The sequence below is a fragment of the Phyllobates terribilis genome, unplaced genomic scaffold (genome assembly GCF_046119375.1).
Source record: "Phyllobates terribilis strain yellow unplaced genomic scaffold, ASM4611937v1 Scaffold_11__3_contigs__length_659146591, whole genome shotgun sequence".
NCBI lineage: Eukaryota > Metazoa > Chordata > Amphibia > Anura > Dendrobatidae > Phyllobates > Phyllobates terribilis.
The window spans coordinates 90,954,610-90,981,967 of NW_027362771.1; the positions used below are offsets into that span (position 1 = coordinate 90,954,610).

At 44.7% G+C, this 27,358-nt stretch overlaps 1 protein-coding gene across 2 annotated transcripts in view; it reads left to right on the forward strand.

The window, feature by feature from the left end:
• Positions 1 to 2,531: 2,531 nt before the first annotated feature.
• The window catches only part of AFAP1L1 (actin filament associated protein 1 like 1), a 92,911-nt gene continuing 68,084 nt past the window's right edge, over positions 2,532 to 27,358 (forward strand). The window contains exon 1 of one of the 2 annotated variants that reach the window (XM_073651327.1): positions 2,532 to 3,092. In XM_073651327.1, the coding sequence (XP_073507428.1) occupies positions 3,077 to 3,092 (16 nt within the window). In that variant the 5' untranslated portion in view covers positions 2,532 to 3,076. The remainder of the gene's footprint in view (positions 3,093 to 27,358) is intronic. The other variant, XM_073651328.1, reaches the window with a different exon arrangement.

Sequence of the window (27,358 nt, forward strand, 5' to 3'; positions counted from 1 at the left end):
GGTGCGGGAGACACCAGCTGGGGGCCGCGGCGGTAAGGGGATTGGCGTCTCTGCCGTACAGGAGGCCGAGACGCCGACGCTACATAGTTTAAAGGGGATGTCCGTGACTTATACCGATGGCCAATCATCTATACCTGATCAGTAGCGGATAGCCACCCGACACCACTGCCAATCAGCTGCTACCTGTGTTGCGGAGCGAAACTATACAGCTCTATCATCTGCATAGTGGCTGTGACAAGGTACTGCACATCCGCCCCCCATTGATTCAAATAGGTGTGGCTCTGCAGTACCGAGCAGCATCCATAATACAGTTGATGGAGATGTGCTGTAGACCTCCGCAACTGATCACATCCAACGACTGCCAGCATTGAGAACAGCAGGAGCTGATTGGCGGGGGTGCCTGGTGTCGCACCCCCAGCGATCAGATATTAATGACTTTTCCTTAGGATAGGCCATCAATATAAAATTTTTGGACTACCCCTTTAACTATCATTATTCTATGAGTGCTTGCATCATGGACAGTACTGTATCAGACACCTATAGGCACCTTCCCATTAAAAATCTCATAGAAAACCATATCCCTTATGTATATAAACAAGTAGATCAACTCTAAAATAAATCTAAATTATTGACCAATATTCACGCAAGAAACAATCAGAGCTACATTGGACTGCTTTTAGTCACATGGATATTATGCCAAGTTAAAAATTCAACTCTGAGAATAGAGCAAAATGACATATATATATATATATATATATATATATATATATATATACAGTATATAAATATATCAGCACAAAATAAACAAAGATCAATCTTAACCTTGAAGTCTAGACATATACTTTTACACAGGGTCAACCATAGGCCCCTGTGTGTGTACATGGTGAAAAATTGTGTACCTCACCAATTTTACAGACAATCTCTGTCTAGAGATGTACAGTAAGTGCATGTAGATTGCACACAGTGGTCGTATTGGAGAGCCCCATAATAGGGAACAGCAGGCGTGTTTGCAAGATATCTATGTAATGATCCATTTTGAAACAACTCAACGACATATTAATCAGAATTCCTTTTGGAGAAGACGGAGGATAATAGGTAGGCACAGCCATATAAGTAGTCAGGGGTGCTACATTAAACCCTATGATAAATAGCAGAACCCAAAAAGAAGAGAAAAGACACAGAGCAAATAAGGTATGTGCACACTCAAAGTTTTGAGAAACTATCAAATTTTATTAAACAAAATTTTGCAAAACCACACAAACAAACAAACAGATTAAAAACAATTAAAAATATACAAAAGCATAGTGGGGGAGGTTGGGAAAGTAATCCCAGTAATGCATAACCCCCCACTACTCTGCAGGGCCAATTAATTGTCAGACTATTAGACAGTATATATGTCAGTAACTAGGTGATCACAAATACATATTAAAGCAGGGACAAAAGAAATTGTCAAATATGTAAATAATAATAAAAGCTACATAAAAATGTATAGACAGGGATATATATACAAATAGGGCCACATATGATAAGCAGCCATGATTTAAATATACCCTAAGATGAACCCACAAAGAGACATCACATAGTATATTACATAATAGTTACTGATCAAACATTGTTACCTGCAGGGACATTACACTCTTTTGGAGGTCAAAATTACAAAATTATAATACACCAATCCAGCTCGTGACTCATGGCAATCATTTCAGGATTTGTTTAGTAATCGGATAGATTTTTTTTTTCTTACACATGAGGGTATGTGCACACGGTCAGGAAACGCTGCGGATTGGACGCATCGCACGTGCGCTACGTGTAAACCGCAGCGTTCTGCATTACAAGCAAAGTGGATGGGATTTCAAGAAATCTCATGCCCACTATGCATCTCCGTGCACCTGCGGATCACCCGCGGATATGGACGTCTTTACAGACCGCAGCATGTCAATTTCTCTTGCGGAGTCTCCGTAAGAGAAATTAGATCAGTACAATGTATTGAATGCGGTGAATCCGGATGGTTCAGTGAACACGTGGATTCACCTGCGTGCAGCGCTTTGGACGCAGCATAAAGTATACTGCATTCAAAGAACAGCCAGTACGGATAGTCTGCACATGTCCTAATAATATTCAAACATAAGAAATAAGGTCACGTTCACACGATCAGTATTTGGTCAGCATTTTACATCAGTATGTGTAAGCTAAAACCAGGAGTGGGTGATAAATGCAGAAGTGGTGACTGGTGACGTGTTTCCATTATGCTTTTCCTTTGATTGTTCCTCTCCTGATTTTGACTTATAAATACTGACTATACTGGATGTGTGATTGTGGCCTAATATTGAAATGAAAAATCTGACTGCAACAATGTAACAAAGTGTGGCTGTACAAGCCATCAATCCTGTATCCTGGGTTCAGAGAAGTCAATGATCGCATTGGAAGCCGCACACCTGTTTCTTCCACAGTCACTGTTACAAGGGGTATATTTTTGGAAAGCAATCTCCAGACTCCCTATGGGAGAGTATGTGAGAAGCTCTTGGAGTGGAACATTTTCCCTCTTCTAGAGAAGGGTGAGGCAGGGCACTCCTCAACTGCAGACCCTCCCTGGAAAAGCTTGTCAGCAATGTGTGGGTTATAGAGTAGAGGGGGTGGGGAAGCACTAAGACCCTCTGATTAAGGGGCAGAGGAGGAGACACAGGACAGGACACAGGAAAAACCTTACATGTTGCTTCAAACTTCGCCTGCTTGTCAAGAGAGAAGAGGAGGGGGTGAAGCAGAGGAATCAGTCACCTCAGCCCAGCAGCTCACATCCAGGAGGACTTCTGGCTGATAGCACTGCTCACATCAGACTCATAGGGAAACAATTAGGAAGGGTGAAATGTTCAGATGCAGGACCTGGAGGAGGATCTCTGGCCAGCCACAATGAGCAGATAAAGAGCTGATGCAGGAGATCTCTTGACATTGCTCAAAGGGTGACACATAGAACAAGCCCATCAGAGGAGATCTACTCACTGTTGGCAAGAGCAGAGAGGTGACCCTATACTGGTCAGTGACCTACATCACACCTGGGAATGCAGCATTGAGCAAGGACATGGAGCGGATTAAAGGTCAGTGCTTTTCATATATCCTTCTGAATAGAGATCAGTAAATCTTGATCCTGGAAAATCAATTCTCCTGTTTCCAGTTTTTAGATTTTAATATTGCTATTGATTTCATCATTTGGAAATTTGCTTGATTTGTTGTAAAACTTGAATGCAGGGAATCCATCAAATCAATTTTACTACCCCTATGTAAAATGTATTGTAGTGGGTGGACCTATAAGTCTAATAGGTCAGGACCCTGGTTTATTGAAGATGTGTACCTGGAAGTCTGCCGTCACCTAGTACCCAGTGAGTGTTACCTTTTAATGGCTAACTGAAAAGATGGTATCAACCACTGAGGACTCTCAAATTTTAATGTTTTTCTATCTACTGGTTAACACAGTACAAAGATATATTTTATCTTCACCAAGTACTCAGAACTATATACGTAACCCCATAAATTGCAAATGTCTAAAATAATTACCATTAATATTGTGTAGTTTTATTGTATATATTGACTCACCCAGTCAACCATGCAAAAGTCACATTATTCCAGACAGTACCTGCAAAAATTAGGGTTGGGAACAATTTTGGTTGAATTGACATATTGTTGTGCCATGTACTGAGCTGAGTTGGCAATATAAACCTGGACTTGTGTTAGGTCCAGCCATTCTCTCTATTTGCTCTGAGTCATAAGCTACAACTTCTTTTAATTATCCCCTCTGGCAGATAATTCATTGTATCCCTCTGCAATCCGTCATTCTCATATTCCGCTGAGTCTTTCCAGGTGCCCGCACACATACACAATAAAGGACTATGCTTAGGACAACGACTGCCATGTAAACATAACATCTGTAGGGGAGCTGAGGATGCGTGACAGTTTGCTTTGTGACAATTCTATACTAAGATCTTGAAAGAAGGAAACACAATCTACCAGTATATCTATAATTACTGCTAAATATACAATAGTATGTGACCTGGAATACTTCTACATCATACTTTCTGTTCATAAATAGTATTCAATAGCGATCTATTACACCTTACTGCTAATAGATTCCAAGATGATCTGTGATCATCCTTGATAAAAGATCTTACAACCCTTCCAATATTCGGCGATGGAAAAATAGGGCTTGAATATTGGCATTTCCTAAAGATACATAGGTAGTTGTATCAGGAAGACTTCTACCACTGTAATGTGCATAGTACTATGAAAGGTGTGTATGTAAAGCAACGTGCCAGATAAATGAAGGAGTCCTAGATGTGAATAAGTACTATGGCCCCTTGACTGTTTTTCTCTGCACAGTGGTGCTCAAGGCCATTTGGTAGAACAATGAATTGCATCAGGACCCAGCCAGTTATGCAGAGAACTACAGCTTGCTCCCCGGTGCGGCTTGTGGCCTGGGTGTCACTGTACAAGGACAGCGGCACTAACTGATCGCTGAAGTCTCTTTATTCCCAGGATCGGTTGGGGTCCCAGAAATTGAACCTCCACTATCATTTAGTGAGTGTATGTCCTAATGGTAAATCATTAAATTATGTGATGGAAATACCAGTGTACTCTAGGGTTCATCTGGGTACCAATAGGTTCCAATCAGGGCTGTGCAGTAGGAGTCATGGAGTCGGAGTCAGTATAAAGTGGACTGACTCCAACTTCTAAAATATATAATAAATTGGGTACAGTAGTTCAATGCAGTTTGTGGGAATATTTTTTCATAAGCATTTGGGAAAGTTATGAAATGTCCTATTCCTGATCTAAGGGTCTAGACTTTTAGCTGAGATGAATCTGTGCTACAGTAAATTTATCACTTAAACATGAGCCATGTATGAGGGAGTCTGAGTCATGGAAATTGAGGAGTCTGAGTCGGAGGTTTGGCCTACCGATCCCACAGCCCTGGTTCCAATGTACTTTTGGGTTCTTCTAGGTTCATGATGGGTTTTCTCTGAACTACAGTTTTCTAGAGCTGGATGCAGTAGGGCACCTGGCCATTCATTGGTGCATGGACCTGCATCAGGCCCAAGCCAACTGTGCAGAGAACTGCCGCCTGCTCCAGCTAGGTGTTTTTCCCCTGCACAGTGTTTGGATCATGGTGTCACTGTTTAGGGAATGTCCTGCCGCGCTTACTGAGTGAAGTCTCTTTATTCTCAGGATCAGTTGGTGCCCCAGAGATTGGACCCCCATGATCATTTAGTGAGGGCATGTCCTAATGATATATCATTAAATAATGCAATGGACATACTAGTGTTTTCTTGGGGTTCATCTGGGTTTCAATGTACTCTTGGGTTCTTCTAGGTTCATGACTTTTCTCTGAACTACAGCCTGCTAGAGCTGGATTCAGTTCACCTGCACAGCATGTGGCATGGGCGCCACTGTTCAGGGACTGACTACGGTACAGCAGCGCTTACTGAGTGCTAAAGCGTCTGTAGGGGTCCCACAGGCTGGACTCCGACAAACATTTAGTGGGGGCATGTTCTAATAAAATATAATTTGAGATGGGACTACCCCTTTTAAACCAAATAGCAATTATTCCTTTTTTTGAGAGAAATAGTTGGTGTATAAAGACCAGGACAAAGTAAAAAGTAGAACAATACAGTGACTGAGGGGGTGGTCCATGACACAGGGATTATGCATGCACCAAACAGAACCGTTCTTAGTGCTTTCACATTGCGTTCAGGCACCCATTTGGCGGCCCCGTCGGGACTTATGTTCGGACATATGCGTTGATGGGGCCATAGACTATAATGGTGCCGGCAGAGCAAACGTGCTCTGTTGTGCATCATTTTCAGGCGTGCACGCCCACTGGAGGACACTCAGATGCACTCTGTCTGAATGTCCGCCCCAAGTAGGTGTACACACTCGTAAATGATGCACAGCAGAATGCACGTTCGCTCTGTCGACACAATTGGGCCACATGCACACGTTGAGTATTTAATTTTTTTACATCAGTATCTGTAAGCCAAACCTAGGATTGGGTGATAAATACAGAAGTGGTGACGTGTTTCCATTATACGTCTCCTTTGATTGTTCCTCTCTTGGTTTTGGCTTATAAATACTGAGGTAAAAAACTGACCAAATACTCAACATGTGCACGTGGCCTTGTAGTCTATGGCCCCTTCGGCACATACGTCTGAATCCTGTTTTGTGATGTAAGCCCCGATGGGACCACTGACCGGGTGCCTGAACGCAATGTGAAACCACCCTGAGGTCCTCTAGTAGTACTTAGCATAACAAGGTTTATTAGTCTTACCTACAGTGAATTTATTTGTTTTGTGCTAGAAAAGTAAAAAAATAATGACTTCTGTTATCAACTGTAAGTGACAACACTACCGATGGTCTATTACTTGCCGGTATGCCCTGCATTGGGTAATGGTGTTCTCTTGACCCCATGCTGCATAAAACAGTAAAAAGAAAGATCTTCTAAAACTATATAAAAGTGGTAATACATTCAAAATAAAAAGCTCCTATTCTGCACCTGGACACACAGTATATGCATCTCAATCAGTGCACTGATGCGAAATACACCAAATGACTTAACTGTTAGTGCTGTCAGGTCCTTTGAACCCATAACAGCAGGGGCAATTACTGGTATAATTAATGACACATGACTACATTGATGTTAGTGGTCTGTACAGTCCTTCTGATCCTGAACTGACAGGATTCCAATTAGACATTGCAGGAATAACAACATTGCAAGTTGTGCTACTAAGACTAAGCTAAAAGCCGGGCTGCACCTAACAGTAATGGCAATGACATGATTACAGAGAGGTCACTCGTAGTGTTAGAGTTTTGCCAAGATCATGACCACATTTTTAGGGAAGCTGTTTTATGAACCTAAAATTAGCGTTTTTACATGTGGTTGGGAATCAGTTGAGTTTGTTATGGACCAGAACATCTTTTGAAGTTTTCTTCTGTCATCTCTCACTGGTAAATTTACTGCAGATGCCTACTAACAGTTTATAAGGGTTATAGATTTGGAGAACTCTTTCTATATGCCATATAAATAGGATTCCCTATTCAAACCATTCTATCAAGCGAGAGCCACTGCAAGGAGTGACTCTCATTTTGAGGGGACACTAAAACGCTACTATCTTATCTCTGCACTTTATATGGTCGAGACCAATAATTATAGAACATGCTTAAAAACGAGGGGTTCTCCAAAGTGTTCACCTTCTAAAAATGTCTTCACACCTTGAGGAACCACTGACAATCGGCTGATCCACAGCGGTTGAACCGCTGAAACACCTAGATGTTATCATCAGAGGAAGCTGTAGTTGGGTAGACATCTCTCATGCAAAAGACACTGTAGTATGTGTATTGGATATCCTCAAACGAATGGACTTGCTTTACTCTTTGCAGCAGCTTTCTGCTCTAGTCAATAGACTTGGGGTTATTTGGATAGGGGTTATCTTAATAGAGCAATCCCTTTAAATCATCAGTTTAAAGTAGGATATTAGCAACCAAAAAAAAAAAAAAAATTCTCATTGTAGTCCTGTCTTTAATTATGTATATAGTATTCAACTGTTAACCCACAGTTTTTAGATTTAAATAGCAACTATTATCATACAGCAACGAATTGGAAGTTGTAAAGGACTTAAGCCTACTTGGATCAATGATCACTCAAGATGCAGCGATGACACTGGAAGGCAATAGGAGAATAGCTATGGAGAAATCAACAATGAAGTCACTGGACAAGGTCTTCAAATTGAGGAACATTTCACTGGTGACAAAGACATGGCTCGTACATACTTTGGTCTTTTCTGTATTAACATACGGATGTGATACCTGGACAATAAAGAAACTAGATAGAAGAAGAATCGACACCTTCAAAATGTGGTGCTGGAGAAGGATGTTATCAATACCATGGATGGCAGGAAGAAAAAAACAAATCAATTTTGAAACAAATCAAGCCAGACATGTCACTCAAAGCAAGGATCACCAAGCTATGACTTGCCTACTTTGGACACGTCATAAGAAGAGAGCAATCACTGGAGAAGGACATCCTGGTCGGAGGAATAGAAAGAACAAGGCAAAGTTGAAGACCAGCAACCCAATGGCTTGATACAATCAAGATAACAGAGAAGACCCCAGTGGACCTATCTAGGCTTACACAAGATTGATCTTTCTACAAGAGCATTCATCCATCTACTCGCCATGGCTCAAGATAGAGCCAAAGGCTGTTAAAAAAATAAATACATTAAAAAAAAAATAAAAAAAAAATTATACTATATCTTATTAGAGAAAAATTTTTTTTCCCCAACTTTTCAATCCCCTTTTGTCTTATGCACTTATCATTCAGTGTCAAAAACTGCTCAAATGTCTACAAATCTGTCTGTAGTGAAGGATCAAATTACACCTGCTGTGTGTAATAAGTGCAGGGGAAACTGCTAAAAAATGCATTTAATGGCCAGAAATAGTGTTATTCCTCATGTACACACACATGGCAGCTTATTATTCATTTGAAAGTGCAGTTCAACGTTCTCATTCCTGCAATTAAATAGACCCATTTCATAAGGGGGGGGGGGGAATGCATTAGCTTAGATGCCATTATTATTGTACCATGGCTGCTCATGTTCACATATAAAACTGACAATTCCATGTGTTTCTGAGCTCTAATACAAACACTTGTCTCCTCCGCTGTCCAGTTGTGACATGTAAGAACAGAACAGGTTATTAATACTATCACCAGCTGTGGGTGGCCTTTATCCACAGTTATGTGGTGGTTAGCTAGAAAGACAGCAGCACATAGCTTCAATTCAGGCATTGGTGTCTTGTACTGGTATTTTCTTAAAATAAACAGACGTGATCTTAATTCTCTTTTCCTGCTTTATGAACATAATTATGTTAAACCAAAGTCGCAAGCAATATATGGATGCTTCAGGACAGAGCTGTCTACTTAGGAATTAGGGGATGTGACGGAGATGAATGTTATAACATTGGTCAATTTTAATAAGAAAATTTAAGGCTTCACAGACGAGAATAGACGTAGTGTTTCTTTAAATGCCCCTTTATGACTTATCTGATGCTGTTGATGGGATGCTGATCTCAGTTTTTAGTGATAGAAAGGATCATTGTTGGAATCCACACAGTTAACAGAGCTCTGAACATAACAAATATGGAGCTTTGTTACAGCTTGTTGGGTTCTTGCAGTAACTAACCGCACGGAGACCGCTGAAAATGCAAGACAGTTTGGTAGCAAATAAGAATGTGAAGACTTTTTCGATTTTTAGGACGGTGTACAATAAATATATACTGATGGCAATTAACAAATGAGCATTATTAAAAACAATGTCATCCTAGGGAATGTTGTCTCCAAAGAACAAGTAGGGCAGAGTATGCTTGGTTATTGCCCCTTAGTAATCTGTGGGGGTAACTTTTGTTAACTATTTGCAATAAAAAAAATCCACTTGATGACAATCTGTCCAAATAGACAAAAAGTTGCCAATATGCATTAAAGTAAGCTAAATGGAACAGCCAATTATCTAAGGCGATGTTCACATGTCCTGTAGTGATCAGTTAGAATGGATCCACCAGCAATCTGTTGGCAAAAAAGTTGTGCAGACATAAGTTTTTAGTCCGTTGTTAAATAACTGATTGTAAGTAGTGTTGAGCGATACCTTCCGATATCGGGAAATATCGGATCGGATTAGATCGGACCGATACCAAAAAAAGTATCGGATATCGCCGATTCCGATACCGGAAACCAATGCAAGTCAATGGGACCGAAATATCGGAATGAAAATAAACCCTTTCTTTCCTTGTAGGTTAATTCTACATGAAGGAAAACAACTAAGAATAATGTAGAATGTATTGGGGGAGGTGGGGGAGACAATAAAGGCATAGAGGTTTAGCCCAATCAAATGGAATAGCAGGAATTAATATTTTTTTAAGACGTTCTGAGTTACGGAAATATTGACTATGTTAAGTATTTTTATATTTTGTCAGATATTTATGTTTCACTACTTCCATGCTCTTCACCTTCTTTTTTACTTCTCCCACACTTTCTCCTTCATCATCCTCAGCATCTTTTTCATCCTCTTCTTCTTCACCTTCTTCGTATTATTCTTTTTTTTTACATTCTTCATATTCTACTTCTTCATCTTCTTCATATTCTTCTTCATCATCATATTCTTATTTGTGACAGGCATTCCTGTAGTTATCTATAAAAGGTTGGACATTACACCTTTCGTTCTGCCCGTCACAAAAGATTTACAACAGGATTTGTCCGCGTTCAGTTTGGCCTGCAGCAGCAGGTCTTTTCCAGGGGCACCACGAGGAGGAACGGACTCACCCCCATACACTGCTTAGTCATCTTCTGCTTATAATTTAGATATTATCTTTTGCTCTGATTTTTAGTCTTATGCTTAATGTTCTTCCGCTTTTTGTTCTGCAGCTTCTTGTATTTCTGCTTCTTGGTTTTCTGTCTCTTGTTCTTCTGTATCTTGGTGCTTGTCTTCTCTTCTTTGTCCTCTTGGTCAACTTCTTCAGGGTCGTCTTCGGGGGTCGTCGTCTTCGGGGGTCGTCGTCTTCGGGGGTGGTGGTCTTCGGGGGTGGTGGTCTTCGGGGTCGTCGTCTTCGGGGTCGTCGTCTTCGGGGTCGTCGTCTTCGGGGTCGTCGTCTTCGGGGTCGTCGTCTTCGGGGTCGTCTTCTTCTTCGGGGTGGTCTTCGGGGTCGTCGTCTTCGGGGTGGTCTTCGGGGTCGTCTTCTTCGGGGTGGTCTTCAGGGTCCTCGTCTTCTTCGGGGTGGTCTTCAGGGTCCTCGTCTTCTTCGGGGTGGTCTTCAGGGTCCTCGTCTTCTTCGGGGTGGTCTTCAGGGTCCTCGTCTTCTTCGGGGTGGTCTTCAGGGTCCTCGTCTTCTTCGGGGTGGTCTTCGGGGTCCTCGTCTTCTTTGGGGTGGTCTTCGGGGTCGTCGTCTTCGGGGTCGTCGTCTTCGGGGTCGTCTTCTTCGGGGTGGTCTTCGGGGTCCTCGTCTTCTTCGGGGTGGTCTTCGGGGTCCTCGTCTTCTTCGGGGTGGTCTTCGGGGTCCTCGTCTTCTTCGGGGTCCTCGTCTTCTTCGGGGTCCTCGTCTTCTTCGGGGTCCTCGTCTTCTTCGTCCTCGTCTTCTTCGGGGTGGTCTTCGGGGTCCTCGTCTTCTTCGGGGTGGTCTTCGGGGTCCTCGTCTTCTTCGGGGTGGTCTTCGGGGTCCTCGTCTTCTTCGGGGTCCTCGTCTTCTTTGGGGTGGTCTTCGGGGTCCTCGTCTTCTTTGGGGTGGTCTTCGGGGTCCTCGTCTTCAGGGTCGTTGTCTTCGGGGTCCTCGTCTTCAGGGTCGTTGTCTTCGGGGTCCTCGTCTTCAGGGTCGTTGTCTTCGGGGTCCTCGTCTTCTTAGGGTTGGGCTTCAGGGTCCTCGTCAGGGAGATCCAGAGTGATTACCAAGAACCATTTCAAAAAGCTTGAACTTGGAAATGTAGCAGAAGGTACAAGAAAGCTGAGGAACTACCGAGAACCAGCTGACGGTACTGGAACCCGGATGGGTAGCAGAAGGTACAAGAGCCAATGGTACTGGAACTCGGTTACTAAGCAGGAGGTACCTGTGCCAGAAAGCACTACCAAGAACCAGCAGACGTTGGTGGAACTTGGATACCGAGAAGGAGGCACCTAATCCAAAGGCACTGCCGAGAACCAGCTGACGGTACTGGAACCCGGATGGGTAGTAGAAGGTACAAGAGCAAATGGAACTACCGAGAACCAGCTGGCGGTGCTGGAACCCAGGGTAAATACTAAAAACAGAGTGGAGCCAGAGGTGTAATCGGAGCAAGTTTTAAATCAGTAGTACAGTGGATGTGGACAGAGCAGGAGAAATTGCCGTCCGCACAGCAGGGGAACAGCTGACGTTACCGAACCCCAATAACATGGCAGCAAGTGTTGACTGTGCAGACGGCACTTCCGAGCGCCAACTGGCGGTGTTGGAGCTCAGGGATTACAGTTCAGGTGGTAGAAACATGAACAGAACAGGAGACCTGGATACTGTTGCCAACCAATTATTTATTCTGGAAGAGGACTGGCAAATTCATGAGAGATCCAGGCCTTGTTCATTTTGAGAAAAGTAAGCCGGTCAACGTTATCGGAGGATAGTCGCATGCGACGGTCTGTTAGTACATCACCTGCGGCAGTAAAGACGCGTTCCGATAATACACTAGCAGCAGGGCAAGCTAGCACCTCCAATGCATACTGACTTAGCTCTGGCCATGTATCTAGCTTACAGACCCAAAACTTGAAGGGGGAAGAGCCGTCTGGGAGTACACTAAGAGGGCAAGACATGTAGTCTGTCACCATCTGACGGAAACGTTGCCTCCTGCTGACTGGAGCCGTCTGTGATGGTGTAGACATTTGTGGCGGCGGGGACACAAAACTTTGCCACATTTCGGCCATACTGGTCTTGCCTTGTGCTGAGGCGCTGCTTCTGCTCCCTCTTTGTGCAGAGCTTCCTCCACTGCCTCGACGCACTGAGCTGCTTTGTAAAGCACTAGCAGCACTGCTCTCGGTTGGAATGGAGAACATGATGGAATGCACCAGTGCGTCTTGGTACTCCCGCATTTTACGCTCCCGGTTCAACGGTGTTATGAGGCTTTGTAAGTTGTCCCGGTAGCGAGGATCTAGGAGGGTGGACACCCAATAATCAGCCGTGTTGAGAATGTGGGCGATGCGGCGGTCGTTTCTCAGGCACTGCAGCATGAAATCAACCATGTGCTGCAGACTGCCAACTGGCCAAGAAACGCTGTCCCCTGCTTGAGGCGTGATCTCTGCCTGCTCTGCATCACCCCACCCTCGCTCTAGATACTGACTACTAGAGCATTGTGTACCTCCCTCCTATGGACAGATGTCTTCCTCATCCATTGACTCCTCCTCATCCTCCTCACAAAGTGTCCCCTGCCTAGGCCTTTGTGAGGAACCACGTTGCGCAGACTGTAGAGAAGCAGATGGCATTTGTGACTCCTCATCCTCCACCTCTTCCAAAACCTCGTCCCTTAGTCCTTGCAGTGTTTTTTCAAGCAGGCAGATAAGGGGGATAGTCATGCTGACTAGTGCATCATCTGCACTCGCCATCCGCGTGGAATAATCGAAGGCACGCAAAACGTGGCAAATGTCCTTCATAGAGGCCCACTCAGTGGTGGTGAAGTGTGAACGGCGCGCACTGTGACTTGTTTGCGCCTGCTGCAGCTGGTACTCCATTACTGCTGCCTGCTGCTCACACAACCTCTCCAACATATGTAACGTTGAATTCCACCTGGTGGGTAGGTCACATATGATGCGATGTTCCGGAAGACGTAATCGGCGCTGCAGAGCTGCAATGCGTGATCTTGCATTGCTGGAACGCCGCAAGTGAGCGCACTCTATGCGGACCTTGTGAAGCAGTGCATCAAGATCCGGATAGTCCCTCAAAAAACTCTGCACGACCAAGTTGAGCACATGTGCCAGACATGGGATGTGAGTGAGGTTGCCTAGGCCCAGAGCTGCCACCAGATTTCGGCCATTGTCACACACTACCATGCCTGGCTGGAGATTCGCTGGCACAAACCACACGTCGCTCTGCTGCTTGATGGCATTCCAGAGCTCCTGCGCTGTGTGGCTTCGATTCCCCAAAGAAATTAATTTTAATACGGCCTGTTGACGTTTGGCCACGGCTGTGCTCATATTGGTCACCATAACAGGTAACCGTTCACGGGTCGATGTGGAGGTAGACCGTGATGGCTCCTGCAGCGCTGATTCAGAGGAACTGGAGTATGAGGAGGAATCAATGTGTACAGACTGGATTCCTGCAATCCTTGGAGTTGGCAGAACACGTACAGCGCCACTCTCAAGATCTGTAACCGGCTCCACAACATTTACCCAATGGGCAGTGAGGGAAAGGTATCGTCCCTGTCCATGCTTACTGGTCCACGCATCGGTGGTCAGGTGGACCTTGCTACTGACGGCTTTTTGTAGCGCATGTTTAATTTTTCCCTCCACATGATGTTGCAGGGCAGGGACGGCTTGCCTGCTGAAATAAAATCGGCTGGGCACGTTGTATTGTGGGACTGCCAATGCCATAAAGTTACGGAATGTGTCAGTCTCCACCAGCCTGAATGATAGCATTTCAAGGGCCAGTAGTTTAGCAATGCCAGAATTCAGAGCCTGTGCTCGGGGGTGGTTTGCCGAGTATGGGCGCCTTTTCTCCCATGCCTGTGCTAACGATGGCTGTAGACTGGCCTGGGAGTGTGAGGATCACTGGGAAAGTGGTGCTGTGGGTGGAATTACACTGTGTCTCTGTACAACAGTGCCAGAGATTCTTCCATGGCGATCCTGTGAGGAAGCCGAACCAGCTGTGTGTGAGCTGGAGGAAGAGGCTACAACACGAGCTGAAGAGGTGGTAGGTGGCTCTGTAGGTTGGCCTAGGTCTTCAGTGTGTTTTTGTAACTCCACCACGTGCTTGGTCCGCACATGTTTCCACATATTTGTGGTATTGAGGTTGCTGACACTTTTCCCTCTTTTCACCTTCTGATTACACAGCTTGCATTTGGCAAAGCAAATGTCATCTGCAACTGTGTCAAAAAAGGACCAGGCACTGCAAGTCTTGGGAGCGCCCGCTTTGGATTTTGGAAGAGCCATGCTCCTAATGGGTACCGAAGTGGAGGCTACAGGCAACCAAGTCTGCAGCCTCCCTCTCCCTCCTTTTTGGGCTGTTCGGGGAATCTCTTCCTCAGAGCTGCTCCCACCACCTTCCTGTCCCTCACGCCATGATGGGTCAAGGACCTCCTCATCTACACCACCCTCTTCAAACAACTGCTTCTCCTGGGTAGTCTCGACAGCACAGTACGCACCAGAAAGTGGCACCTGAGTCTCATCATCAGATGCGTACTGAGGTGTGCTGCTGACCATAGGCACTGGCCCACCCGCCTCTTCAGATTCAGAGAGACAAAACGGTTGCGCATCACTGCATACTACCTCTTCTTCAAATTCTCGAATTCTGCTTGGCTGGCCCCCTCTTTCCAAGCCAAGAGATTCAGAGAACAGAAGTAGAGATGGCTCCTGTCCAGGGCTCTCTGACTGCCTGGGCAATTTGGCAGGTGGTGAAGAGACAGATGGGTGCTCTTCAGTGCTCAGGACCTGAGAGGATCTGGAACTAATTGAAGTCTATGCGTTAGCTGCCATCCATCCGACAACGGCTTCAATTTGGTCCTCCCGCAGCAGTGGGGTACGGCTAGCTCCTACAAAGCTGCGCATAAAGGACTGTTCCCTGGTAAAACTGGGGGATGCTGAGTCACTGGTGCCCGCAACAGGCACAGAATCCCCACGTCCTCTCCCTGCAGGCACAGAATCCTCACGTCCTCTCCCTGCAGAAACTCCACGCCCACGACCACATGCCTTACTCCCTGCCTTCTTCATCTTGGTAGACTGATAAAGATAGGCAGAAAAGTACTAAGGGCTTAGTGTGCTTATTCCTGAACAGCTGCTAACAGGTATAAGAAACACTCATTTTATAAAGTGTGGACTAGACTTTAATATGAGCTAATGTGGCCTACACAACTGTAAAGTGGAGTGTTTGGTGAACTTTATTTAGGTTTTTTTTGTCACAAAAAGACACTGGATGTGCCTAAAGATGTAATAACGATAGTATCACAAACTTTTTGTAGCTATTACAATGTAGGAAGGTAACCTACAATGCAATAGATGAGGCTGCAAAAAATAGGCTAATACTAATCTGGCTGGGGCTGCAGGGCCCAATGCTGCAGAAAGGCTCCTCTAACTACTCCTATATAGTGTGTTTGGAACCAATTTAGCTGAATACGGATGGAACCACCACACTAATAGGAGATATCAGGAAAAATTATGAATTGGCAATAAAGGACAATGTATGAGGCAGTGACACACACTGAGTGCACTATAACCAGACGTGGCTGAAGCACACACTACAGGGTGAGCTGCACTCACACACAGAGACCTTGCAGAAAGCGGTGAACAGCACAGAGAACTGTGCACTAGCGCTGCAAGGCACAGCGATTTATAAAGTAGCTTGGGTAAAGCAGAATAGACCAAATAGGTAGCTAAAACTGTCCATCAGAACAACAGCGTCCTATCCCTAACTGAATTCACAGCAGAGTGAGCTCAAAATGGCGGCGGCGGCTTTTATAGTGCATCATGACATCATTTCAGCAGCCAATCACAGCCATGCCATTAGTTAAGATGCCTACATGCCTAACAGGATGTGCCCACACTTCTTAGGATCCTCATTGGCTGAATAAAATGAAAATGGCTCATTGCATTATGGGAACTTCCGATTCCGGTATACGATATTGCAAAAGTATCGAATTCCGATACCGCGAATATCGGCCGATACCCGATATTTCAGTATCGGAATGCTTAACACTAATTGTAAGCAAAAAAAACAGATTTCTTACAAATTAAAGAAAAATAGATGGCTAATTAACGCATCCGTTTTCCATAGACTTCAAAGTTAAAAAATTTAAAAAAAATAAATAAAATTGATCCAGCAGAGATCAGTTATTTAAAAGCAGACTAAAATTCATGTCTGCACAATTTTTTTGCCAACTGATTGCTGCTGGATCTGTTCTAGCTGATCACCACTAGACATGTGAACATAGCCTAATGTGTATAGGGGCCTCCTGACTCTCCACCACTGGCAAATCTCAGGGGAATGAAGGGTTGGGTTTCAACATTGCTGATCCTTAGTTCCCACATGAGAAGAGTCACTAACAGAGGAGTCTGGCCATGCCTTATTCCAGGGTTCCCCAACCTGTGGCTCGTGGGAACATGTTGTGGGGCTTGCTGCTGTCTGTGAACTTTGGTGCATTAGCACCAGGTCTAGCAAACAGCCTTGAAGAGCAGGTCTCCAGATGGTGACTTTTGGGTGTAGCTCCACACATAAGAGAAAAATAGAAAGAAGAGATAAATATGGTAAACTGGAGATGGGATGAAACTGCTAGAGCAGACCTGGGCAAAGTGCGGCCCACGGGCCACATCTGGCCCTCTGCCTGTTCCAGTCCGGCACGAGGACCGAGACAGTCAAAGAGGTATGAAACAGTGGCCCACGGACGGCACCGTACCCGCCCACTTGCTGTCACCACTGTCTCCCATCGTCCATTCGGACTGCGCTGAGCCGCTGACTGCATTGGTTGTCTCTGACGCGATAACGTCATGTCATCGAGTCGGTGCACCGGGGACAGTCAGGAGCAGAGGCACAGCACCGGGGGAACGGGAGCGGGGTGTAAGTGGTGTGTTTTTTTTTTTTTTTTTTTCCCCATGTCTGTCTGGTCATGGGGAGACCCTGTGGGGGGTCTGTGGCTGGACATGGAGAGACGCTGTGGGGCTCATACGGTTTATAAAATGGGCTATATTCGGGTTCAAACAGTATATAGGGGGATGTCGGCATACTGTATTCTGCTCCGTATTAAGTGATGCAATTAATATAATTTACAATTAATATTGATATTAATATTGAGCAAAACTAATTTTCAGCCTATTGGTTCGGCCCTCCACAACTGTCCAGGTCTCATGTGGCCCCTCCGGAAAATGAATTGCCCACCTCCTGAGTTAGAGGGTTGCTTGAAGTTGGATGCAATAGTGTGGTGGGAGTGTGCTTGATGCGGGAATACTGAATGGGGGTAGATTAGAAACCTTTGAAATAAGTATACTGCCTATAAGGAACAATAGCACAAGGCTTTGGTGTGTTTTCTATGTGGAAGGTTTGTCTATCATTAAACCGATAATCGGGGGGCTCTGAGTTTCATTACTGTGGTGTGAAGGGGGGCTGGATGTGGATCACGACCATCTTTCAGAGCTGAATGTGGCTCTCAAGGCAAGAAAGGTTGGGTACCACTGCTTTATTCCCATCTTTCCATTGAAATAAACATGCACATTGGACAATTAATGCATATTTATAATGCGGACAGGAGAAGCTACTGTTGGTCTACAGATTTCCAAAATGTGTGGGCAGCTTGAAAGCGGCTACCATTCTAGCTCATGATGCCAGGCTCTCTTACACTGTTGTGCATTTATTTTAAATGCAAGATGTGGTAATATGAAACTTCTCCTGGCAACAATGTAATTGCTGGGGAAATTTTAGGAGCCCAATCCATGGCAATCAGATTATCACAGGGGCCTTTTTCTTTTATATTTTCTAAAATTGATTCTAGACATTGTACATTTTGATTTTTATAGCAGTGAATTGTTTCTACTTTGAAGGCTTCAGCCAGATTACCTCAGGCAGCATCTCTGAAACCCTGTTGTATTTAGGTTGTGTAGATAAGGAAGACAAAAGACCATTAATGAGAAGTCACTATATAGGCTCTTATACACATTAAGGCCCCGTCACACCTAGCGACGCTGCAACGATCCCGACAACGATACGACCTGTCAGGGATCGTTGCTGCGTCGCTATGTGGTCGCTGGTGAGCTGTCAAACAGGCAGGCTCACCAACGATCAGGGGAGCAGCGACATCGTGGAAAGAATCTTTCCACGATGTCTTGCTCCTGGTTACCAGCCTGCTGAAGCAGGAGCAGGCTGGTAACCATGATAAACAGCGCGTTACTAGGGGCACACGTGCCCCTAGTAACCCGTTGTTTATCATGGTTACCACTCTGCTACAGTGAGCGGGAGGTTACCGCTCACTTTAGCAGGCTCGTAACCATGATAAACAACAGGTTACTAGGTGCGCGTGTGCCCCTAGTAACCCGATGTTTATCATGGTTACCAGCGTGATCGCTGCTCCCGCTGGTCACACACAGCGATGTGTGCTGACCAGCGGGCGGGCAACGACCAAAAAATGGTCCAGGACACTTTGCAACGATCAGCGACCTCACAGCAGGGGCCTGATCGTTGCAAAGTGTCACACATAGCGACATCGCTGGTGAGGTCGCTGTTTTGTCACCAAAACCATGACACAGCAGCGATCTCGCTATGTGAGACGGGGGGCTTTAGACTAAAGTCAAAGGAACCAACTGATATTAACAGGATCAGTCGACAGTCTAGTGTGTATGGGGGCCTCCCGGCTCTCAGCCAAGCCGATTGTTCTTGTGTATGGAGGACTCAAGAAAGCCAGCTGTCTAATGTGAGGGCCTTAAAAGCCTCATCACCTCCGAGTCCCTGCTGGTACAAAGTAATCAATCTCAAAAGCCAAGAAAATGATATAAGCGACAAAAGTCTGTTCTTAAATTTTATTTTATTTTTTGCTGCTACCAAGCAACTTGTGTGTAAACCAATTGAAATTCCCTAGTGACAGTATCGTAGTTAGCACCAGAAGGTAAAGAGCCAGACGCAGTCTGGTTATCTGCCATCAGCTTCTATCAATGAGTTCTCCTCATATACAATTTACTTCACTGAGATGGAATATTCCCACCCTCTGCATCTCCACCTCCACCCTGGTTTCTGATTCTACAGGATAGGAGCATTTCCTTGTTTTCCGGCCTTGTCTCCCCCTCCACAAACAAGGCCTGACTTCGTCACAGGATGCCGCTTGCACAGGAAACTTCTGAGTTGAAATCTCTGACCTTGGAGCTGCACCTGATCTATGCCGCCTTGTACAGCAAGGGAAGGGCAGGGCTGACTACCCACAGGAACAGCAAATTAATTGGGTACAGTGCAAACTTACTAAGGATATACCAAGAAAATACCGAGATCAAAATTTTTTTTGTCATCAAAATTACAGAGAAATTTTTTTTTATAAAACTGTATGACATGGATACAGCAAATCTGGGAAAAAGTTCATTCAAAGTTATTGTTAAGGTTATAACGTTTAAATGCCATGTGAACAGTTTATATTTTGTCTAAATAAAAGTTAAAGGGGTTGTTCAGGACTTGTGTATTGATGATCTATCCTTAGAGTCCAATGCCCAACTTCCCCACCAACCAGCTGTTTGCAGGTCACACCACAGTTCTGTACTGTTTTCCACTGACCGCTTCAGGACCTCCAAACAGCTGATCAGTGGTGGTGCAAAGTGTCAGACCCCCATAGATCTAATATTGATGGCCTATCAATATCTAATTCCCCTTTACATAACTTTTTATAAACTGCATTACTTTTCTTGCACTTATCTTAAGATACAGCGGCTGTGATAATACAGAGCTGTATTCAGAACTCAGCAGGTTCCTACAAAAACAGTAAAGAAGACCATCCAGACACATACCGAACAGTGTAGCTAAACCTATTAAACTATTAAAGCTACATTTCATAGAATGCAAATTACAGAGACCAAGAACAAGCAAGAAATGTGAGATATCAGCTACGTAGCCAGCAGAATTATGAATGCAGCTCCGGGCTACAATGTAGGAGAATTGTGGACGAAGACAATGACGCGCCCCTGGGCCTGTGTCGCGCTGCGTTGCGCACGCGGGAGCTTACCCGGAGCCGGATCTCTTGAGGGTTGTAGTCTCGTGGCGGCGACCCGGTCCGTGCCCAGGGAGTCAAACTGAGCGGCGATGTACTAGCAGTAGATGGTTGGTGACTACGCCACCCGTTGAATGCAGCTATGGAGCTGCCGCTGCAGGGCAGACCGCTGAGGCCGGTGGAAGGATGGTGCAGCGTGGATGGTATAACCCCCAACGGGAGGGGTATGGCCTCAGGGCAGCCGACGTGGATGATGGGGGTAGCAGGAACCACTCAGAGACGGTGCGGTGTAGTTCAGGGTCTTTACTGGTGACAAAGATAGACCCTCCCGGAGTACTTGCTAGTGATAGGGGCCTGGTCAGTCCTTGAGCAGATGGGATCTCCCCTGGCCAGGCGGAGTTGTAGGCCTTCCCAACTAACTGTACTCTTCTGGCTACCTTGCTAGAGGCGGGAATAAGTAGCCCACGTCCCTGAGTGTACCGTGTGGTGCTCACCCGTATGGCCGGTGACTCGGGGCCTTCTAATGGCTTCTGCTCCACGATGGCGGTGCTGGTCCCACGCGTGTGACCGTGCCTTCGGGCTTCTGGGCCAGAGGACCTGAAATCCTCTGCCGGACGGTTTCTGCTGCTGGGTAGGAGTTAGTCCCCACAGCCTCGGACTCCGGGTCCGGTAAGAAATCTTCTCAGTCAGGGCGAGCTCTGTAGCTGCCAGCCCCTGACTCGTTGTAACACTGCTCCCCACAGAGCTCCTGATGTTTCTTGCTATGCTGCTTCTCTTCTCTACTCTTGTTCTGTCTTCTTTCTCCCTAACTCTGCCTCAGCCCCGGGTTTATATAGGGGAAGTCCTTCCCCTCCCAAGACTGGGCAGGAGGTGTGGCATGCACAGGATCCCTGACCAAAGGACCTCCCACCTGCTCTCAGACGTAATATCTCTATCACTGTGGCAACCAGACCCCTGGGGTGTCACAACAAGATTTTGTACTTTTCTGTATTCAAAAGTGAATCTACACTATAAAATTGTGACTGTATACCCGATTTAAAGTTGTCATTGTTCTACATTGTTAAAATGTTGGAGGCCCCAACAGAAAGTCTGTAAAAAAACAGATTAATTTTGTTTTATGCTTTTAACCAGTTAGATCATTAAGATCTTCTTTTGACAAAGTCTGCTCCATGGCACATAAGTTATACCTTATTGCTATATGAATGACCTCCACATTTGGGCCGGTGGGTGTTTCCTCCTTTTTGGGAGCCTTCTAGTGGTTCACGATGGCACATTTATTGACCTACTACCATCTCCCAGATGTATGGCATGTCCAAAGCTTTGGCTGAAATTTAGCAGGTGTGAACACTGCCTCTTTATGGAGAGTGTTAAAACTCTGAATATCAGTTTATTCCTTTTTTCCATTCTATTCTTTTCTACAAACTCTTCTAGTTTCTTCAGCTCTTTAATAGGTTCTGAGTTCCACTGTTCCTTTTAGTCCTTATGACCTTTAGGTTTTGTACATATCAGTAACTCTACTACATCACTGTTTGTATGTAATAGAAAAAAGGTGGGAATATCATCCAACTTAAAGTGTAGAGAATAAAAGTTGACCAAAAAAGTTAAAATCCAGATTCAGTGTACCCAAGTATGACAAAAATAAAGTTTAGTTAGTTTGACCACAATATTGACCCTTCTCGTAAGAGCTTACAATCTATAATTATTTCCCAGAAGAAGTAGCTGTAAAACTTCAGAGACCCCAATTATTATGCTTTTCCGGATTTAGATTTGGGTAACTTTATACAATAAGAAGTACCGGTATTACACATTGCCATTTCCTTTCAATAAAACTGTAAGTTAGTTTAAAGCTGAAGAACATATATTTTTGTTGCCCTTGACCTAATACTCTGCTATCCACCACTATAAGCTTTCTTCCTCTTCGTGACATTTTTTTTCTGGAGATTGCTTTATTTCCAGATTCATTACCAATAGTCCTGGGCTTGTTGAATTACCGGATACAGTCGGCACAGAACAAGGCTTTGAGATGGGCAGGGGGGGGCATGTGATTGCCTGCAGCTGTTCCACTGTAACTTATATGGGGAGGATAATGTATTTTATATCTCACAGAAATATCCACATGTGTCTTCTGTATAATACAGGATATTTTAGAACTTTCTAACTATATCTGTACATTAAGCAACTGGATAGTATTTTTACCATTCAACCAAAATTACTTGTATTGGATAAAGCCTGAAGAATAGGACTAATGTGTTCATTTTGCTATAGAGGTCATTACTTTTTTGTAATGTCTTCTTTCTCCTCGTGGACTGATTATTCACTCTCCATTCACTGGTAAAACCTGTGTCCAGTGAATACCGTTTCTGCTCATTGAGAAATTAGATGACAGTTGCTGCTTATAAAAGTCTATGGAGGGGGAGGTGAATGGAGGAGTTGGAGGCACAGACCTTCTGCTGCAAGTACACTGCCTGAGGCTTCCATATTGCTGACATATATCTCCACTACACTGACAACCCTTTCTCAAATGCTATATTACCATTTAAAAAAGGACCGCAGCCTAGAATTGCCTATGGTCCCAGTGTAGTTCCAATGATGACGGCCCTGGCTCTTCTGGGGCTCACATAATGCCAGTCCAACCCTGCAGCCAATCATCGGCTGCTTCGCTCACTTTCTTCGGACTTCAGATGTAACTGACATTTGGGGGGAGTCCAAGAACAGCAGCTCCTCTGACTCCTTCCGGGTGTCAGTGAACAGCACGGCTATTATTTCAAAGAGGCAATTTAGAGCGGGTTGTGCAAGCAGTGGACAACCCTTTTAATTGCATAATCTGTACAGACAGTGCTGTATAATGTTTTATACAAGCTGCAATAATGGAACTAAAAGACTCCAAGTCGGGAAATTATCTTCTCCAAAGGCCATTAAGAGAGAGAGATTTTTGCCCAAGTAAACCGACCCTTAGTTCAATTTCATGGATATCTAATCTTGATCTGTCCCTGCTGGTCCGCTGTTACAGCAATTTTCTCTGCTCATCTGCTGACCCCCATGTTGACCTGAGTGCTTATGTAGGTTTATATAGGTAGATAGAATAACGAATGGTGACGCTGCTGCCTTATTCTAGAACCGTGAGAAGATGACCATTTATATGGCTGCATCGCTGCATATCAGTGCTCTCTACTACAAAGACAATGATACAGGACTAGGTTTTCACACACATTCACTTGAAAAATGAAGAAAGCAAAATGGGCTCCAATTGCAGTGGACCTAGTTACTTTCCCAATGTTTTAAAGTCAGGCAAATGTATAATTGTGTCTTGCCCTGGCTCTACAATGGCCAAACCAGATGCTAAGAAACTGGATCAGTATGAGACCTGGGCTTATATGTGGGTGGCCACCAAATAGTAGTCTTTTCAATAATGACCAACAGAATTGCGATTTACACAATTTTATCTGTGTTTATCCATGGTCTGTAACATACCTCTAGCCTCATCTATGTAATACATTGCAGGATTTTTTCTAGATTATTGCAATGTTTTCCGCCTTTATAATTGTAGGAGTGTATGTCATATGTATAATCCGAAATGATGTTTCAACGTATACCTGCACTGCATGTTTCCAACACATAGTGTTGTTTAGGCTGATGTTGGAAGCACCGACGTATACTGTTTTTATGGAGGCCATAAGGATGCTCTTTTGGCCTTCTTTGCCTGGATTGGATTTATGGATTTATTTAATTTATAAGCTACCAGTTTTCCCAGTTGTTGACTTCTTGCATGTCATAGCACTCGTGTTATAGGCACTTGACACTGTGAAGAGTCGTCTTCTGTTTTCCTGGTTACACTGATGGTCATATCCCTGTTTCTCCCTTTGTCTCTCCCCTGGGTTGAATTTAGATTGCCCGGCAATAGAATGACCTCGGAGCTTTTCCTTCCTCTGAAATAACATTTCCTCCTCCTTCCAGGTGAAGACTCTGATCATATGCGTGCATGCACTCAAGTCCATTGATGGCCCTGGTTATGTTTCTGTTCCTATGTTTGTCTGTTTATTCTATTCAGGATCGTTTGTCAAAATGCAAAAAGGAACACACATGCTAAACACATAGCATTTGCTTCTATTTTGAGTATCTATAACATCTTTCCACTTTATTAATATATGTTGCTTCCTAGAAACAAAATATACTTAAACAAAGGGATGTTTAGTGTAATATATATGTCTGTCGAGGGAGTTCAGGCAGCAGGAAACTGCCACGATTTCACCTATAGGAGTGTCTGGAAGCAGTGAGTGACAGTTCTGCCGTCCAATCTAGGACAGGGGCGTGATGAGCTGTCAGTATGGTGATGGATAACTCAACTGTTCTATCTGAGGCTGGGGCGTGCTGAGCTGTCAGTGTGTTGAGTGACAGTTCAGTCGTACAATTAGGTCTGGGGCGTGCCAGGGCTTCTCCATGTGTCTGCTATGCGAGTGATTAGCTGGCTACTTAGCTGTCTCTCTGCCTCCCAATTGGTGCCAGTTGTAGCTTTGCTCAAATGGATTGCACTTGTTCTGTTCTGTGTTCCTGTATTTGATCTTTGCTGACTGACCTTGCACCTTGCCTTGATTATCAGTTTGCCTTGCCCTTTTGTCTTGATCCACTACCTCCCCAGAATTCTGGCCTCAGGTTACCAGACTAAGCCTTTGCCTTTTTCCCCTGTTTATGACGAGTCCTCTTGATATCTGACCTCGGACCTCTTGACTACCCATCCGCACTGCTTCTCCGTGAGTAGTGACTAGCGATACAGAAACATTGGCAAGTGTAAGGATCTGAGCAAATTTGTAAAGACAAATTGTGATGCTTAAATGACTGGGTCAAAGCATCTCCAAAATAGTAGGTCTTGTGGGATGTTCACAGTAATCATTAGTTTCGTACTTGCCAAAAGTAGTCCTAGGAAGGACAACCAATGACAGAGCCATGGGTGCCCTAGACTCATTGATGCTCATGGGGGTGCTATCCGACAAAAAAGCTGCTGTAGCCAAAAAAGTTAATGCTGGCTTTGATGGAAAGATGTCGGTGAAGAAATTACTGTGCAGCCCCAGACAGGTCAGATGGTCTATGTTGACCATTGTATACCTTGAAAGCCCTTACAATGTTTGATTGAACATTAGAACTAGGCCATGGAGCTATGGAAGAGTGCGGCCAGATCTGCTAAATCCCTTATTCTTTTACATCAAATGGACGGCCCTGTGTGTATCTGCTGCTTATCTAGGAAATAAGTAGCCTCAACATGCACTATGAGAAAGAGGCAACAGTGTGATGGTCTGGGCAATTGTTTTCTAAATATTACATGACAAAGTAGCATATACCACCTAACAAAACATTGTTGCAGACTCAGCAGAATGGTTTATGGCACCAGGATTCCCTAATGGCAGTGGCCCCTTTCAGAAAGATAAAGTGCCCTGCTGTACTGCAGAAACTGCTCAGGAGTAGTTTATGTAATGTGACAAAGAGTTTGGTATGTTGATATGGCCACTAAATTTCCAGATCCCAATCTGATCATCTGTGGTATGTGCTGAATAATCTAAGTCTGAAGTATTTGCTTGTATTGATAGAGTAGACTGAGCCGGTTATGATGCGGAAGGGGGATTTCAGACTACATCACCCTTCCAGTAGACAATGTGGCTAACTCATAGTCACTAATTTTGTTGTCACTGATTGATTGATTTACTCCAATATTGACATATATATAGTTTTAAGAGTTACCTATTGTATACAAATACCAATGGATATGCCAAAAATGCCTAATAAGTATGGATCTTGTCTCGGTGGAGAACAAGGGATCTGGTGCGCAGCAATTCCAGACTCTTTAAGTAAAGGGATTTCAGTATAGAGGGCTGACTACTTCTCCATCGTGGCGCAGTCTGGACCCCACAGAGGAACGCAACCACATCCTAAACGAGGAGTTTAGGATGATGAGGATTGTGGCCCTGGAGATCGCGGTATGCCTAAGCACTGAATGCATGCTGCGATCCCCAGCCCCCTAACAACTGACCTATCCGGGAGACCGCGCTGTGTCTTCGGGCTGGTAGCCGGGAGATGAATGCGCGTACTCCGGCGCCACACTCCTCCCCTGGCCTCTGGCAGAACAGGACACAGCAGCGCTGGAGCACAGGGAAGAAAGGTGAGTAGAAGTGTTTTTTTTTTTTTTTATGTATGTGTGCAGCGTGAAAGGGATGATGGGGCCACGTATACCAGGATTGGGGAACAGATGGGGGCAGCACAAATACCAGCATGCGAGATCATATACCAATAAAAATGCTTGCCACCGAGGGGTAGAACAGGCTCAATAGCTAGTACCATACCAGTGAGCACAGGAGAATTCGCTCCCGCTCACCGCAAGCACAGGAGAATTTCCCCACGCTGTCAGTGATGTGCATGAGGTGAGCTGAGTTCATTGGACATGAACTCTGCTTATCTGGATGCCGTCACAGCCAGACACTGAGGAGCGCAAGCATGCCTGCGCTTCTCAGTGTCTACGGCATGGCAAGCTGGATGGCAGCTTTCGGCTGCGATCCAGCCTGTCATGTGAATGTAGCAGAGCTGAAGCTGTCCTGGGAACCATGGAAAGGTAAGGAATGGATGAGGTTGCTTTATTTTACTTTTATTGCAGGAGATCGTTAGCTTCAGCTGGAATGGGCGTGATGGTAAGTATGGTTTAATTTAGAACAATAAAGAATTGTGTGTTTATTTCAATTAAAGGACTTTATTCTGGGTGTTTGTGTTTTTTTGTAACTTTAACTATGGGGTTAGTAATGGGGGTGTCTTATAGACGCCTCTCCATTACTAACCTGGGCTTGATATAAGCTGGCATCAACCCCAGTCCTATTACCCCACTGCTACCGCTACAGAGCAGTGGGAAGACCGAGGCTAAGTGCCAGAATTGGCGCATCCTATGGATGCGCCATTTCTGGG